General features: G+C 68.7%; 1 protein-coding gene across 1 annotated transcript; it reads left to right on the forward strand.

Annotated features, from left to right (window-relative positions):
• Window positions 1-52: 52 nt before the first annotated feature.
• GYS1 (glycogen synthase 1) lies at window positions 53-16,115 on the forward strand (the record flags this gene model as incomplete). Its single annotated transcript, XM_065657963.1, is given in 16 exon segments — window positions 53-122; window positions 1,231-1,353; window positions 2,531-2,712; window positions 4,008-4,199; window positions 5,333-5,518; window positions 6,792-6,936; window positions 7,752-7,869; window positions 9,306-9,426; window positions 11,647-11,753; window positions 12,446-12,505; window positions 12,612-12,690; window positions 14,271-14,384; window positions 14,780-14,906; window positions 14,977-15,072; window positions 15,953-15,979; window positions 15,982-16,115. Coding segments are annotated over 15 exon segments (1,806 nt in total), but the record flags the coding sequence as incomplete, so codon positions are not given.
• Window positions 16,116-16,729: the final 614 nt, after the last annotated feature.

The following is a 16,729-nucleotide window of genomic DNA, read 5'->3' on the forward strand; positions in this document are numbered from 1 at the left end:
CTCCCGGCGTCTCGTCCAATCAGCGCCGGGGGGCGGAGCTGCGGCGGACGGAGGGGGCGGGGCCTGAGGGCGACGGGGCGCGGGAGGGGTCAGTCCGCGAGCGGCTGCGGGAGCGCGGGGAGGTGAGGGGGGGCCGCGATGGGACCCCCTGCGGCCCCCCCGAAACACGGGGCCCCCCCAAGGGACCCCCCCCGAGACAAAGGGTCTCTCGAGGATTCCCCGCGGGGGGGCCCCGGGGGGGCCTTTTATGGGGGTTTTACGGGCCGGGGGGGGCACCCATGGGGGGGGTGCTATGGGGAGGCCCATGGGGGGGGCCCTGGGGGCGGTCACGTGGTGCCGGGGGGGTCACGTGGGGGCTCGGGGGGGGCTGGGGGGGGGTGGCGGGGGGGGTCTATGGGGGGGGTCTATGGGGGGGGGTCGGGGGGGCTCTTGTGTCCCTGGGGGGGTACAGGGGGTGCCCCCGTTTCCCCCACCCCTATTTTAGTGCTGCCCCCGATTTGGGGGACACCCCCCCAGAAGTCACCGCCCCCCCGCACGTTATGGGGGTTCCCCCCCATTCTGGGGCTGTGTCCCCCGTTCCTTTTGGGGCCCCCCCATGTTTTGGGGGCGTCAACCCCCATTTTAGGGGGCTCCCCCGTCATTTTGGGGTTGTCCCCCCCATTTGGGGGGATTCCCCCTGATTGTTGGGGTGTCCCCCCTCACTTTGAGGGTGTGCCCCCCATTTTGGGGAGATTTTCTCCCACTTTTTAGGGACTTCCCCCGATTTTGGGGGTGTCCCCCCCTCATTTCTGGGGTGTCCCCCCTCGTTTTAGGAGAATTTCCCTCCCCTCTTTTAGGGATTTCCCCCCATTTTTTAGGGATTTCCCCCCATTTTTGGGGTGTCCCCCCATTTCTGGGTGTTCCCCCCATTTTGGGGCTCCCCCCCTGATTTTGGGAGGGTTCCCACCCATATTTTAGGGGTTTTCCCCCATTTTACAGGGATTTCCCCCTGGTTTTGGGGTGTCCCCCCATTTCTGGGTGTCCCCCCGTTTTGGGGCTCCCCCCCTGATTTTGGGAGGATTCCCCCCCATACTTCAGGGCTTTCCCCCCATTTTATAGGGACTTCTCCCTATTTTTGGGGTATCCCCCCATACTTCAGGGATTTCCCCCCATTTTTCGGGTCCCCCCGTTTGGCGGCCCCCCTGACGGCGGGCGCCCCGGTCTGGGGGTCCCCGGTTTGGGGGTGCGCAGGCGCCATGCCGCTGGCCCGCAGCGTCTCCGTCAGCTCCCTGCCCGGGCTGGACGAGTGGGGGGGCCCCGGGGCCCCCGAAAACGTCGTCCTGTTCGAGGTGGCCTGGGAGGTGGCCAACAAGGGTGAGTGACCCCGAGCACCTGGGACCCCCCAGGGCCCCCCAAAATACCCAGCACCCTCCCTCACCCCTCCCCTTTTTGGGGGGGTCCCCCACCCAGACCCCCCCAAAACCCCCTGGGGGGGTTGGGAGGCCCTGCCCATCCCATCATGCTGTGGGGGTGGGGGTGGGGGCTGCCCCGGTGCATTGTGGGGCATGGGGGGGGGGCTGGGATGTCACGTGCCCCGGGGCATCATGGGATGGCTTGAGACTGGGGCACAGTGGGTTATTGGGCGGTGATGGACGGTGGGTTATTGGGCCCTGATGGGTGTGGGTTATTGGGTTGTGATGGATGTGGGTTATTGGGCCGTGATGGGTGTGGGTTATTGGGCTGTGATGGACGGTGGGTTATTGGGTTGTGATGGGTGTGGGTTATTGAGTTGTGATGGGTGTGGGTTATTGGGCCGTGATGGGTGTGGGTTATTGGGGCCATGATGGACTGTGGGTTATTGGGCCGTGATGGACGGTGGATTATTGGGCCGTGATGGGTGTGGGTTATTGGGCCATGATGAGCTATGGGTTGTTGGTGGCCATGATGGTCTATGGGTTATCGGCGGCCATGATGACCCGTGGGTTATTGGCGGCCATGATGAACTATGGGTTATTGGTGGCCATGATGATCTATGGGTTATTGGCGGCCATGATGGTCTGTGGGTTATTGGCAGCCACGATGGTCTATGGGTTATTGGCGGCCACGATGGACAGTAGGTTGATGGCGGCCATGATGGGCTGTGGGTTATTGGGGCCATGGTGGTCTATGGGTTATCGGCGGCCATGATGACCTATGGGTTATTAGCGGCCATGATGATCTATGGGTTATTGGTGGCCATGATGATCTATGGGTTATCGGTGGCCATGATGGACAGTAGGTTGATGGCGGCCATGGTGGTCTATGGGTTATCGGCGGCCATGATGGACAGTAGGTTGATGGCAACCATGATGGTTTATGGGTTATCGGCGGCCATGATGGACAGTAGGTTGATGGCGGCCATGATGGTTTATGGGTTATCGGTGGCCATGATGGTCCGTGGGTTATTGGGTCCATGGCGGGTCCTGGGTTGCTCTCCGCCCCGGTGCATGCTGGGATGCCACACGCCCCGGTGCATCGTGGGCTGACGCCCGCCCCGGTGCACCCTGGGCAGTGGGCGGGATCTACACGGTGCTGCAGACCAAGGCGCGGGTGACGGCCGACGAGTGGGGCGAGAGCTACGTGCTGGTGGGGCCGTACGTGGAGAGCAGCGTCCGCACGCAGGTGGAGCTGCTGGAGCCGCCCCAGCCCGCCCTGCGCCGCACGCTGGCGGCCATGAACGCCCAGGGCTGCAAGGTGGGCGCCCGGAGCGGGGATCTGCGGGCCGGGGGGGCACGGGAGGTGGGGGGGACGCTGGGGGTCTGTGGGGCGCCCAGAGCTCTGTGAGCACCCATGGGTGGGGGGATCAGGGGGTCACGAGAGGTGCGGGGAACCCTGGGGGTCTTTGGGGGTGCCCAGAGCACCCAAGGGTGCACCTGGGGACCCAGGCATCCGGGGGGGGCACCCATGGGTAGGGGGAGTCAGTGGTTGGGGGGATCTGGGGTCTTTGGGGCACCCACAGCCCCGCGGGGACCCAGGCGTCCAGGAGGGACCCAGGCGTCCGGGCAGGCCAAGCCTTCAGGCTGCTGCCAAGGGACCCAGGCGTCCGGGAGGGACCCAGGCGTCCGGGCGCCCTCCCCCCACCCCCCCAAGGCACGTGGGGGTTATTTTTGGCGCCCCCCCCCAGCTCCCGTTACCATCCCCCGCGCGGGAAAGGGCGGCAAAGGTCACGGCCGCCCCTCCCCCACACCCCGAAAACGGGGGGATGGACCCATTTGGGGGGATTTTAACCCATTTTGGGGTTCAGGTGCATTTCGGGCACCGGCTGATCGAGGGCAGCCCGGCCGTGGTGCTGATGGGTTTTGGGGTTCCTGATGCTGCTGATTTCGGGGTGCCCTGTTTTGGGGCTCAGGTGCATTTCGGGCGCTGGCTGATCGAGGGCAGCCCAGCCGTGGTGCTGCTGATTTCGGGGTGCCCTGTTTTGGGGTTCAGGTGCATTTCGGGCACCGGCTGATCGAGGGCAGCCCGGCCGTGGTGCTGCTGATTTCGGGGTGCCCTGTTTTGGGGTTCAGGTGCATTTCGGGCACCGGCTGATCGAGGGCAGCCCGGCCGTGGTGCTGCTGATTTCGGGGTGCCCTGTTTTGGGGTTCAGGTGCATTTCGGGCGCTGGCTGATCGAGGGCAGCCCGGCCGTGGTGCTGCTGATTTCGGGGTGCCCTGTTTTGGGGTTCAGGTGCATTTCGGGCGCTGGCTGATCGAGGGCAGCCCGGCCGTGGTGCTGCTGATTTCGGGGTGCCCTGTTTTGGGGTTCAGGTGCATTTCGGGCGCTGGCTGATCGAGGGCAGCCCGGCCGTGGTGCTGCTGATTTCGGGGTGCCCTGTTTTGGGGTTCAGGTGCATTTCGGGCGCTGGCTGATCGAGGGCAGCCCGGCCGTGGTGCTGCTGATTTCGGGGTGCCCTGTTTTGGGGTTCAGGTGCATTTCGGGCGCTGGCTGATCGAGGGCAGCCCGGCCGTGGTGCTGCTGATTTCGGGGTGCCCTGTTTTGGGGCTCAGGTGCATTTCGGGCGCTGGCTGATCGAGGGCAGCCCGGCCGTGGTGCTGCTGGACGTTGGGGCCACGTCGTGGAGCCTGGAGCGCTGGAAGGGGGAGCTGTGGGAGAGCTGCGCCATCGGGGTGCCCTGGTACGACCGCGAGGCCAACGACGCCGTGCTCTTCGGGTTCCTGGTGGCCTGGTTCCTGGGGGAGGTGAGACTGGGGGGGCCCACAGGATTCGGGGGGTCCCGAGGGGGTTTTGGGGGCATTCCAGGGGGTTTTGGGGGGACACGGGGGATTTGGGGGGTCCCGAGAGGGTTTTGGGGGCATTCCAGGGGGTTTTGGGGTCCCCTGCTCCCTGTTCTTCGGGTTCCTCATCACTTGGTTCCTCGGGGAGGTGACATGGGGGGGACACAGCGGGGTTTGGGGGTCCCAGGGGGCTGGGGGGGTTCTTAAGAGGGGACCCAGGCGTCCTGGGGGCGATGGTGACACTGGGGTGACGGTGACACCGGAGGTGATGGTGACACTGGGGTGACGGTGACACTGGGGGGTGACGGTGACGCTGCCCCGGGTGACGGTGACACTGGGGTGACGGTGACACTGGGGGGTGACGGTGACGCTGCCCCGGGTGACGCTGCCCCGGGTGACGGTGACACTGCGGGGTGACGGTGACGCTGCCCCAGGTGACGCTGCCCCGGGTGACGGTGACACTGGGGGTGACGGTGTCGCTGCCCCGGGTGACGGTGACACTGGGGGTGACGGTGACACTGCGGGGTGACGGTGACGCTGCCCCAGGTGACGCTGCCCTGGGTGATGGTGACCCTGGGGGGTGACGGTGACCCTGGGGGGTGACGGTGACACTGGGGGGTGACGGTGACGCTGCCCCGGGTGGCGCTGCCCCGGGTGACGGTGACACTGGGGGGTGACGGTGACCCTGGGGTGACGCTGCCCCGGGTGACGGTGACACTGCGGGGTGACAGTGACACTGCGGGGTGATGGTGACGCTGCCCTGGGTGACGCTGCCCCGGGTGACGGTGACACTGGGGGGTGACGGTGTCGCTGCCCCGGGTGACGGTGACACTGCGGGGTGACGGTGACACTGGGGGGTGACGGTGTCGCTGCCCCGGGTGTCGCTGCCCCGGGTGACGCTGCCGTGGGTGACGGTGACACTGGGGGGTGACGGTGACACTGGGGGGTGACGGTGTCGCTGCCGCGGGTGACGCTGCCCCGGGTGACGCTGCCGTGGGTGACGGTGACACTGGGGGGTGACGGTGTCGCTGCCCCGGGTGACGGTGACACTGGGGGGTGACGGTGATGCTGCCCCGGGTGACGCTGCCGCGGGGCAGTTCGCGGCGCAGAGCGAGGAGCGGCCGTTCATCGTGGGCCATTTCCACGAGTGGCTGGCGGGGCTGGGGCTGGTGCTGAGCCGGGCGCGGCGGCTGCCGGTGGCCACGATCTTCACCACGCACGCCACGCTGCTCGGCCGGTACCTGTGCGCCGGCAGCGTGGACTTCTACAACAACCTGCAGAGCGTGAGTGGGGACGGGGACGGGGGACAGGGAGATATGGGGGGGGACAGGGCGGATATAGGGGGACATGGGAGGATGGGGGAGGACGGGGGAGCAGGGGGGATGTGGGGGGGATGGGGATATGGGGGGATGTGGGGGGACAGGGGGACACGGGGGATACAGGAGACACGGGGGTGATGGGGACACGGGGGTGGCAGGGGGATGTGGGGGGACAGGGGGACACGGGGGTGGCAGGGGGATATGGGGGGACAGGGGACACGGGGGTGGCAGGGGGATGTGGGGGGAGAGGGGGACACGGGGGTGGCAGGGGAATGTGGGGGGACAGGGGACACGGGGGTGGCAGGGGGATATGGGGGGACAGGGGACACGGGGGTGGCAGGGGGATGTGGGGGGAGAGGGGGACACGGGGGTGGCAGGGGAATGTGGGGGGACAGGGGACACGGGGGTGGCAGGGGGATATGGGGGGACAGGGGACACGGGGGTGGCAGGGGGATGTGGGGGGACAGGGGGACATGGGGGTGGTAGGGGGACATGGGGGGACAAGGGACACGGGGGTGGCTGGAGGACATGGGGGGACAGGGGGACATGGGGGGACAGGGGACACGGGGGTGGCAGGGGGATGTGGGGGGACAGGGGACATGGGGGGACAGGGGACACGGGGGTGGCAGGGGGATGTGGGGGACAGGGGGACATGGGGGGACAGGGGACATGGGGGTGGTAGGGGGACACGGGGGCGGCAGGGGGACATGGGGGGACAGGGGGACACGGGGGTGGCTGGAGGATATGGGGGGACAGGGGGACACGGGGGCGGCAGGGGGACATGGGGGGACAGGGGACACGGGGGTGGCTGGAGGACATGGGGGGATGGGGGGACAGGGGACACAGGGGCGGCAGGGGGACATGGGGGGACAGGGGGACACGGGGGTGGCTGGAGGATATGGGGGGACAGGGGGACACAGGGGCGGCAGGGGGACATGGGGGGACAGGGGACATGGGGGTGGCTGGAGGACATGGGGGGATGGGGGGACAGGGGACACAGGGGCGGCAGGGGGACATGGGGGGACAGGGGACATGGGGGTGGCTGGAGGATATGGGGGGACAGGGGGACACGGGGGTGGCAGGGGGACATGGGGGGACAGGGGACATGGGGGTGGTAGGGGGATACGGGGGGACAGGGGACACGGGGGGACAGGGGGACACGGGGGCCCCGGGGCTGACGGGGGTGCCCGGGGGGCCCCGGGGGTGACGGGGCCGCGGTCCCCGGGCTGTGCCGCAGTTCGACGTGGACAAGGAGGCCGGGGAGCGGCAGATCTACCACCGGTACTGCCTGGAGCGCGCGGCCGCGCACTGCGCGCACGTGCTCACCACCGTGTCCCACGTCACCGCCGCCGAGGCCGAGCACCTGCTCAAGCGCAAGCCCGGTGGGGGCGCCCGGAGACGGGGGGCGGGAACGGGGCCCCAAACCTGGGGGGACCCGGAACCTGGGGGGACCCGGAACCTGGGGGGGCCTGGAACCTGGGGGGGACCTGGAACTTGGGGGGGCCTGGAACCTGGGGGGACACAGAACCTGGGGAGGCCTGGAACCTGGGGGGACCCGGAACCTGGGGGGGACCCCAAACCTGGGGGGACCCGGAACCTGGGGGGGGACCTGGAACCTGGGGGGGACCCCAAACCTGGGGGGACCCGGAACCTGGGGGGGGACCCGGAACCTGGGGGGACCCGGAACCTGGGGGGGCCTGGAACCTGGGGGGGACCCCAAATCTGGGGGGACCCGGAACCTGGGGGGGCCTGGAACCGGGGGGGACCCGGAACCTGGGGGGGACCCGGAACCTGGGGGGGCCTGGAACAGGGGGGACCCCAAAACCTGGGGGGACCTGGAACGGGGCGGGGCCCGAAACCGGGAGGGACCCTGAAACCGGGGGGGACCCGGAACCTGGGGGGGGCCCTGAAACTGGGGTTGACCCTGGAACCCCGTGGGGCACCCCAAAACCAGGGAGAACCCTGAAACATGGGGGGGGACCCCAATATCCCCATAGGGACCCCAATGTCCTGGGGGGTCCCCCCGACCCCCCCCCGTGTGCCCCCCAGCCCTGGCACCCCCCCCCCTGCCCAACGGGGACCCCCCGGGACCCACATCACCCCCAGGGGGTCCTACATGTCCCCAAGGGAACCCAGGCGTCCGGGGGGGAACCCAGGCGTCCGGGGGGCCCCTCCTGACCCCCCGTGTCCCCCCCAGACCTGGTGACCCCCAACGGGCTCAACGTGCGCAAGTTCTCGGCCATGCACGAGTTCCAGAACCTGCACGCGCAGAGCAAAGCGCGGGTCCAGGAGTTCGTCAGGGGACATTTCTACGGGTTGGTGTCACCGGGGGACCCAGGCGTCCGGGGGGGACCCAGGAGTTCGGGGAGACCTGGCAGTTTGGGGGGACTCAGGAGATTGGGGGACCCAGGAGTTTAGAGGGACCCAGGCATCCGGGGGGGACCCAGGAGTTCGGGAGGGTCTGGGGGTGTCCTGGGGGGTTTCGGGGTGTCTGGGGGGGATTGGGGTGTCCCGGCAGTTTCGAGGTGTCCCGGGGGTTTTGAGGGCTCCCTGGGGGGGTTTTGGGGTGTCTGGGGGTGTTTGGGGTGCCCTGGGTTGGGGTGCCCCGGGGATCTTGGGGTGTCCCGGCGGTTTTGAGGGGTCTTTGGGGGGGTGTTTGGGGTGCCGGGTTCAGGGTGCCCTGGGGTTTTGGGGTGTTTGGGGTGCCTGGGTTGGGGTGCCGCAGGCTTTTGGGGTGCCTGGGTTTGGGGTGTCCCAGGTTGTTTGGGGTGTCCCGGGGTGTTTGGGGTGCCCGGGTTGGGTCCTCTGGTTTGGGGTGCCCTGGTTTGGGGTGCCCGGGTTGGGGTGCCCGGGTTGGGGTGCCCAGATTGGGAGCCTGGTTTGGGGTGCCCGGGTTCAGTGCCTGGTTTGGGGTGCCCGGTTTGGGGTGTCCCAGGGGTTTTGGGGTGTCCCAGGGGTTTTGGGGTGCCCGGTTGGGCGCCCCGGGTTTGGGGTATCCCGGGGGTTTCAGGGTGCCCGGTTTGGGGTGCCCAGGTTGGGTGCCCCGGGTTTGGGGTGTCCCGGGGGTTTGGGGTGTCCCGGGGGTTTCGGGGTGCCCGGTTGGGTGCTCCGGGTTTGGGGTGTCCCGGGGGTTTCGGGGTGCCAGGTTTGGGTGCCCGGTTGGGTGCCCCGGGTTTGGGGTGTCCCGGGGGTTTCGGGGTGCCCGGTTTGGGGTGCCAGGTTTGGGTGCCCCGGGTTTGGGGTGTCCTGGGAGTTTGGGGTGTCCCGGGGGTTTCGGGGTGCCCGGTTGGGTGCCTGGTTTGGGTGCCCCGGGTTTGGGGAGTCCCGGGGGTTTCGGGGTGCCCGGGTTGGGGTGCCCGGTTGGGTGCCCGGTTGGGTGCCCCGGGTTTGGGGTGTCCTGGGAGTTTGGGGTGTCCCGGGGGTTTCAGGGTGCCCGGTTGGGTGCCTGGTTTGGGTGCCCCGGGTTTGGGGTGTCCCGGGGGTTTCGGGGTGCCCGGTTTGGGGTGCCTGGGTTGGGGTGCCCGGTTGGGTGCCCGGTTGGGCGCCCCGGGTTCGGGGTGTCCCGGGGGTTTCGGGGTGCCCGGTGTGGGGTGCCAGGTTTGGGTGCTCCGGGTTTGGGGTGTCCCGGGGGTTTGGGGTGTCCCGGGGGTTTCGGGGTGCCCGGCTGGGTGCCCGGTTGGGTGCTCCGGGTTTGGGGTGTCCCGGGGGTCTCGGGGTGCCCGGCTGGGCGCCCCGGTGACGGGTCCCGCAGGCACCTGGACTTCGACCTGGACAAGACGCTTTTCTTCTTCATCGCGGGCCGGTACGAGTTCTCCAACAAGGGCGCCGACATCTTCCTGGAGGCGCTGGCGCGGCTCAACTACCTGCTCAGGGTCAGCGCCACGCGGGCGGGGACGGGGACACGGACACGGACAGGGGGACGGACAGGGGACAGGGGACAGGGGGACGGGGACACGGACACGGGCACGGACAGGGGACATGGGGACATGGGACAGGGGGACGGGGACACGGACAGAGGACCGGGACACGGACAGGGGGACATGGGACAGGGGGACGGGGACACGGACAGAGGACTGGGACACGGACAGGGGGACATGGGACAGGGACAGGGGGACATGGGACAGGGGGATGGGGACACGGACACGGACACGGACACGGATAGGGGGACGGGGACACGGACACGGACAGGGGGACATGGGACAGGGGGACAGGGGACCGGGACCGGGACAGGGGGACAGGGACACGGGGCAGGGGACCAGGACAGGGGGACACGGGACAGGGGGACAGGGACAGGGGGACATGGGACAGGGGGACATGGGACAGGGGACGAGGACAGGGGGACACGGGACAGGGGGACATGGGACAGGGGGACGGGGACACGGACACGGACAGGGGGACATGGGACAGGGACAGGGGGACATGGGACACGGACAGGGGGACGGGGACAGAGAGACATGGGACAGGGGGACGGGACAGGGGAACAGGGACACGGACAGGGGCACGGGGACATGGACACGGACAGGGGACAGGGACAGGGGGACGTGGGACAGGGGACCAGGACAGGGGGACATGGGACAGGGGGACATGAGAACGGGGCACATGGAGACATTGGACATGGGGATATGAGGACAGGGGACATGGGGACATGGGGACATGGGGATATGGGGACAGGGGACATGGGGACAGCGGACACGGAGGTAAGGGGGGACAGAGGGACGCTGAGGACATTGGGGGCATGGGGATATGTGGGGACGTGGGGGACTCTTAGTGGTTCCTGGTGGCTCCGTGTCCCCATGTCCCCATGTCCCCATTGTCCCCATGTCCCCATGTCCCCATGTCCCCATGCACGTCAATGGCAGCGAGGTGACCGTGGTGGGCCCATTGTCTCCATGTCCCCATTGTCCCCATGTCCCCGTGCAGGTCAATGGCAGCGAGGTGGCTGTGGTGGCCCCATTGTCCCCATTGTCCCCATGTCCCCATGTCCCCATGTCCCCGTGTCCCCATGTCCCCGTGCAGGTTAATGGCAGCGAGGTGACCGTGGTGGCCCCACTGTCCCCATGTCCCCATGTCCCCGTGTCCCCGTGTCCCCATGCAGGTCAATGGCAGCGAGGTGACCGTGGTGGCCCCACTGTCCCCATTGTCCCCATGTCCCCATTGTCCCCATGTCCCCATGTCCCCGTGTCCCCGTGTCCCCATGCAGGTCAATGGCAGCGAGGTGGCCGTGGTGGCCCCGTTGTCCCCACGTCCCCATGTCCCCATGTCCCCGTGTCCCCGTGCAGGTCAATGGCAGCGAGGTGACCGTGGTGGCCCCACTGTCCCCATGTCCCCATTGTCCCCATGTCCCCGTGCAGGTCAATGGCAGCGAGGTGACCGTGGTGGCCCCTGTGTCCCCATTGTCCCCATGTCCCCATTGTCCCCATGTCCCCATGTCCCCGTGCAGGTCAATGGCAGCGAGGTGACCGTGGTGGCCCCACTGTCCCCATGTCCCCATTGTCCCCATGTCCCCATGTCCCCGTGCAGGTCAATGGCAGCGAGGTGACCGTGGTGGCCCCACTGTCCCCATGTCCCCATTGTCCCCATTGTCCCCATGTCCCCATGCAGGTCAATGGCAGCGAGGTGACCGTGGTGGCCCCACTGTCCCCATTGTCCCCATGTCCCCATGTCCCCATGCAGGTCAATGGCAGCGAGGTGACCGTGGTGGCCCCACTGTCCCCATGTCCCCATTGTCCCCAATGTCCCCATGTCCCCGTGTCCCCATGCAGGTCAATGGCAGCGAGGTGACCGTGGTGGCCCCACTGTCCCCATTGTCCCCATTGTCCCCATGTCCCCATTGTCCCCTTGTCCCCATGTCCCCGTGCAGGTCAATGGCAGCGAGGTGACCGTGGTGGCCCCACTGTCCCCATTGTCCCCATGTCCCCATGTCCCCGTGTCCCCGTGCAGGTCAATGGCAGCGAGGTGACCGTGGTGGCCCCACTGTCCCCATTGTCCCCATGTCCCCATGTCCCCGTGTCCCCATGTCCCCGTGCAGGTCAATGGCAGCGAGGTGACCGTGGTGGCCCCATTGTCCCCATTGTCCCCATGTCCCCGTGCAGGTCAATGGCAGCGAGGTGACCGTGGTGGCGTTCTTCATCATGCCCGCGAGAACCAACAACTTCAACGTGGAGTCGCTCAAGGGCCAGGCCGTGCGCAAGCAGCTCTGGTGGGGCCGAACCCCCAAAACCCCAAAAACACCCCAAAAACCCCCAAAACCCCCAAAACACCCCCAAAACCCCAAAAACACCCCAAAAACACCCCCAAAACCCCCCAAAACACCCCCAAAAACCCCCAAAACCCCCAAAACACCCCCAAAAACCCCCAAAACACCCCCTGAAACACCTCAAAAAACCCCCCAAAACCCCCAAAACACCCCAAAAACACCCCCAAAACCCCAAAACACCCCAAAAACACCCCCGAAACACCCCCCAAAACCCCCAAAACACCCCAAAACCCCCAAAACACCCCCAAAAACCCCCAAAACACCCCAAAAACACCCCCAAAACCCCCAAAACACCCCAAAAACACCCCCGAAACACCCCCAAAAACCCCCGAAACACCCCCAAAAACCCCAAAAACACCCCCGAGCCCCCCAAAACACCCTCAAAAACCCCAAAACACCCCCAAACCCCCAAAACACCCCCCGAAACACCTCAAAAAACCCCCAAAACACCCCAAAACCACCCCCAAACCCCCAAAACACCCCCGACCCCCCCCAAACACCCCCAGAACACCCCAGGGACCCCAAACCGCACCCGGGCCCCCTAAACCGCTTGCGGAGCCCCCCAGGAACCCCCCGGTGCCCCCCAAGCCCGCAGGGACCCAGGCGTCCGGGCTGACCCTGCCCCCGCTCCCCAGGGACACGGCCAACGCCGTCAAGGAAAAGTTCGGCAAGAAACTCTACGAATCGCTGCTGGTGTAAGCGCCAAAACCCCCAAAACCCCCCAAAACAGCCCCCGGACGCCTGGGTCCCTTCCAGTGGGGGAGGGGCGGGGGCCCTTTAACCCCCCAACACGCGTTTCAGGGGGAACCTGCCGGACATGAACAAGATGCTGGATCGGGAGGATTTCACCATGATGAAACGCGCCATTTTCGCCACTCAGGTAGCCCGGACGCCTGGGTCCTTCTGGGGGGGTCGTGGCCCAGCCGGACGCCTGGGTCCTTCCTGGGGGGGGTCGTGGCCCAGCCGGACGCCTGGGTCCTTTCTGGGGGGGTCGTGGCCCACCCGGACGCCTGGGTCCTTCCTGGGGGGGTCGTGGCCCGCCCGGACGCCTGGGTCCTTCTGGGGGGGGTCGTGGCCCGCCCGGACGCCTGGGTCCTTCTCGGGGGGTCGTGGCCCGCCCGGACGCCTGGGTCCTTTCTCGGGGGTTTGTGGCCCACCCAGACACCTGGGTCCTTCTGGGGGGGGTCGTGGCCCGCCCGGACGCCTGGGTCCTTCTGGGGGGGTCGTGGCCCGCCCGGACGCCTGGGTCCTTCTCGGGGGGTCGTGGCCCACCCGGACGCCTGGGTCCTTCTCGGGGGGTCGTGGCCCGCCCGGACGCCTGGGTCCTTCTCGGGGGGTCGTGGCCCGCCCGGACGCCTGGGTCCTTCTCGGGGGATCGTGGCCCGCCCGGACGCCTGGGTCCTTCTCGGGGGGTCGTGGCCCGCCCGGACGCCTGGGTCCTTTCTGGGGGGGTCGTGGCCCAGCCGGACGCCTGGGTCCTTTCTGGGGGGGTCGTGGCCCGCCCGGACGCCTGGGTCCTTTCTCGGGGGTTTGTGGCCCACCCGGACGCCTGGGTCCTTCTTGGGGGGTCGTGGCCCGCCCGGACGCCTGGGTCCTTTTTGGGGGGGTCGTGGCCCGCCCGGACGCCTGGGTCCTTTCTGGAGGGTCGTGGCCCGCCCGGACGCCGGGGTCCTTCTTGGGGGGTCGTGGCCCGCCCGGACGCCTGGGTCCTTTCTCGGGGGGTTGTAGCCCACCCGGACGCCTGGGTCCTTTCTCGGGGGTTTGTGGCCCACCCGGACGCCTGGTCCTTTCTCGGGGGGGTTGTAGCCCACCCGGACACCTGGGTCCTTTCTCGGGGGGTCGTGGCCCACCCGGACGCCTGGGTCCTTTCTTGGGGGGTCGTGGCCCACCCGGACGCCGGGGTCCTTTCTCGGGGGTTTGTGGCCCACCCGGACGCCTGGGTCCTTTCTCGGGGGGTCGTGGCCCACCCGGACGCCTGGGTCCTTTCTCGGGGGATCGTGGCCCAGCCGGACGCCTGGGTCCTTCTTGGGGGGGTCGTGGCCCGCCCGGACGCCTGGGTCCTTTCTCGGGGGGTTGTAGCCCACCCGGACACCTGGGTCCTTTCTGGGGGGGTCGTGGCCCACCCGGACGCCTGGGTCCTTCTCGGGGGTTTGTGGCCCACCCGGACGCCTGGGTCCTTTTTGGGGGGTCGTGGCCCACCCGGACACCTGGGTCCTTTCTTGGGGGTTTGTGGCCCACCCGGACGCCTGGGTCCTTCTCGGGGGATCGTGGCCCACCCGGACGCCTGGGTCCTTTCTTGGGGGTTTGTGGCCCACCCGGACGCCTGGGTCCTTTCTCGGGGGTTTGTGGCCCAGCCGGACGCCTGGGTCCTTTCTGGGGGGGTCGTGGCCCAGCCGGACGCCTGGGTCCTTTCTCGGGGGGTCGTGGCCAGCCGGACGCCTGGGTCCCTCGCCCCCCCAGCGCCAGTCGTTCCCCCCCGTGTGCACCCACAACATGCTGGACGACGCCACCGACCCCATCCTGACCACCATCCGCCGCATCGGGCTGTTCAACAGCAGCAACGACCGCGTCAAGGTGGCCCCGGGGACGCGGGGGGGCGCTCGGGGGGGTCACGGGGGTTTGGGACCCGCCACGTGGCGCCGCTCAACAGCAGCGACGCCCGGCCGAGGTGACGCTGGGGACGGGGGGGGACGTGGGGACGTTGCGGGGGGACATTTGGGGGTGTTGGGGGGTCCAAGGGGGGATTTCGGGGGTTCCCAGAGGGGTTGGGGGCAGATGGGGGTCTGGGGGGGGACAGGGACACTGGGGGGCTTGGGGGGTCCCAGAGTGGCTGGGACTCTCATGGGGGGGTTGGGGGTCCCAGGGTGATTTTGGGGGTCCCAGGGGTTGTCCCGGGGTCCCGGGGGGTGATCTTGGGGTCCCGGGGGGGTTCTGGGGTCCCGGGGGGGTTCTGACCATGTCCCCCCCAGATCATCTTCCACCCCGAGTTCCTGTCGTCCACCAGCCCGCTGCTGCCCGTGGATTACGAGGAGTTTGTGCGGGGGTGTCACCTGGGGGTGTTCCCCTCCTACTACGAGCCCTGGGGGTACACGCCGGGTACGGACGCCCCCGGACGCCTGGGTCCCCCCGGACGCCTGGGTCCCCGCTGACCCCCGTTTCCCCGCAGCCGAGTGCACGGTGATGGGGATCCCCAGCGTCTCCACCAACCTGTCGGGGTTCGGCTGTTTCATGGAGGAGCACATCGCTGACCCCTCCGCGTACGGTCAGTCGGGGGCGCCCGGACGCCTGGGTCCCCCTTTCAGGGGTTCCAGGATACCTGGGTCCATGTCTAGGGGGTCCCGGATGCCTGGGTCCCTTTTTGGGGGGCCCCCGGACGCCTGGGTCCAGGGGTGGGGGTTCCCCATGTCCCCCATGTCCCCCCACATCCCCCCATGTCCCCATATGCACTTGTCCCCCCACGTCGCTCCGGGGCCCCATATCCCTGTGTCCCCATGTCCCTGTGTCCCCATGTCTGTCCCTGTGTCCCGCTGTCCCCATGTCCCCATGTCCCTGTGTCCCCTGTCCCTGTGTCCCCATGTCTGTCCCCATGTCCCCTGTCCCTGTGTCCCCATGTCTGTCCCCATGTCCCCCTGTCCCCATGTCCCCTGTCCCTGTGTCCCCATGTCCCTGTGTCCCCATGTCTGTCCCCATGTCCCTGTGTCCCCATGTCTGTTCCCCTGTTCCTGTGTCCCCCTGTCCCTGTGTCCCACGTCTGTCCCCATGTCCCCTGTCCCTGTGTCCCTGTCCCTGTGTCCCCACGTCTGTCCCCATGTCCCCTGTCCCTGTGTCCCCCTGTCCCTGTGTCCCCATGTCTGTTCCCCTGTCCCTGTGTCCCCATGTCTGTCCCTGTGTCCCCATGTCCCCTGTCCCTGTGTCCCCATGTCTGTCCCCATGTCCCCTGTCCCTGTGTCCCCTGTCCCTGTGTCCCCATGTCCCCTGTCCCTGTGTCCCCAGCCACGTCCGTGGGTCTCTGAGCTCCTGGGTCCCCGGGTCCCTGATCACTCGTGTCCCCAGGTCCCACGTCCGTCCGTCTGTCCGCCCGCAGGTGTCAGCGGTGGCGGCGGCCGTTTCCCACGTCCGTCCGTCTGTCTGTCCGCCCGCAGGTATCTACATCGTCGACCGCCGTTTCCGCGCCCCGAGGAGTCGTGCGCCCAGCTCACCGCGTTCCTGTTCGGGTTCTGCCAGCAGAGCCGGCGCCAGCGCATCGTCCAGCGCAACCGCACGGAGCGGCTGTCGGACCTGCTGGACTGGAAGTACCTGGGCAGGGTGAGCCCGGGGGCTCGGGGGTCCCGGGGGGAGCCCGGGGGCTTGGGGGTCCCGGGGGGAGCCCGGGGGGCTTGGGGGTCCCGGGGGTTTGGGGGTCCCGGGGGTTTGGGGGTCCTGGGGGGCTTGGGGGTCCCGGGGGGAGCCCGGGGGTTTGGGGGTCCCGGGGGCTTGGGGGTCCCGGGGGTTTGGGGGTCCTGGGGGGCTTGGGGGTCCCGGGGGTTTGGGGGTCCTGGGGGGAGCCCGGGGGGTTTGGGGGTCCTGGGGGTTTGGGGGTCCCGGGGGAGCCCGGGGGCTTGGGGGTCCCGGGGGGCTTGGGGGTCCCGGGGGGAGCCCGGGGGGCTTGGGGGTCCCGGGGGTTTGGGGGTCCCGGGGGTTTGGGGGTCCTGGGGGGCTTGGGGGTCCCGGGGGGAGCCCGGGGGCTTGGGGGTCCCGGGGGTTTGGGGGTCCTGGGGGGCTTGGGGGTCCCGGGGGGAGCCCGGGGGCTTGGGGGTCCCGGGGGTTTGGGGGTCCCGGGGGGAGCCCGGGGGCTTGGGGGTCCCAGGGGTTTGGGGGTCCTGGGGGGTTTGGGGGTCCTGGGGGGAGCCCGGGGGGTTTGGGGGTCCTGGGGGGCTTGG

The sequence above is a fragment of the Caloenas nicobarica genome, unplaced genomic scaffold, assembly GCF_036013445.1.
Source record: "Caloenas nicobarica isolate bCalNic1 unplaced genomic scaffold, bCalNic1.hap1 Scaffold_1601, whole genome shotgun sequence".
Classification (NCBI taxonomy): Eukaryota; Metazoa; Chordata; class Aves; order Columbiformes; family Columbidae; genus Caloenas; species Caloenas nicobarica.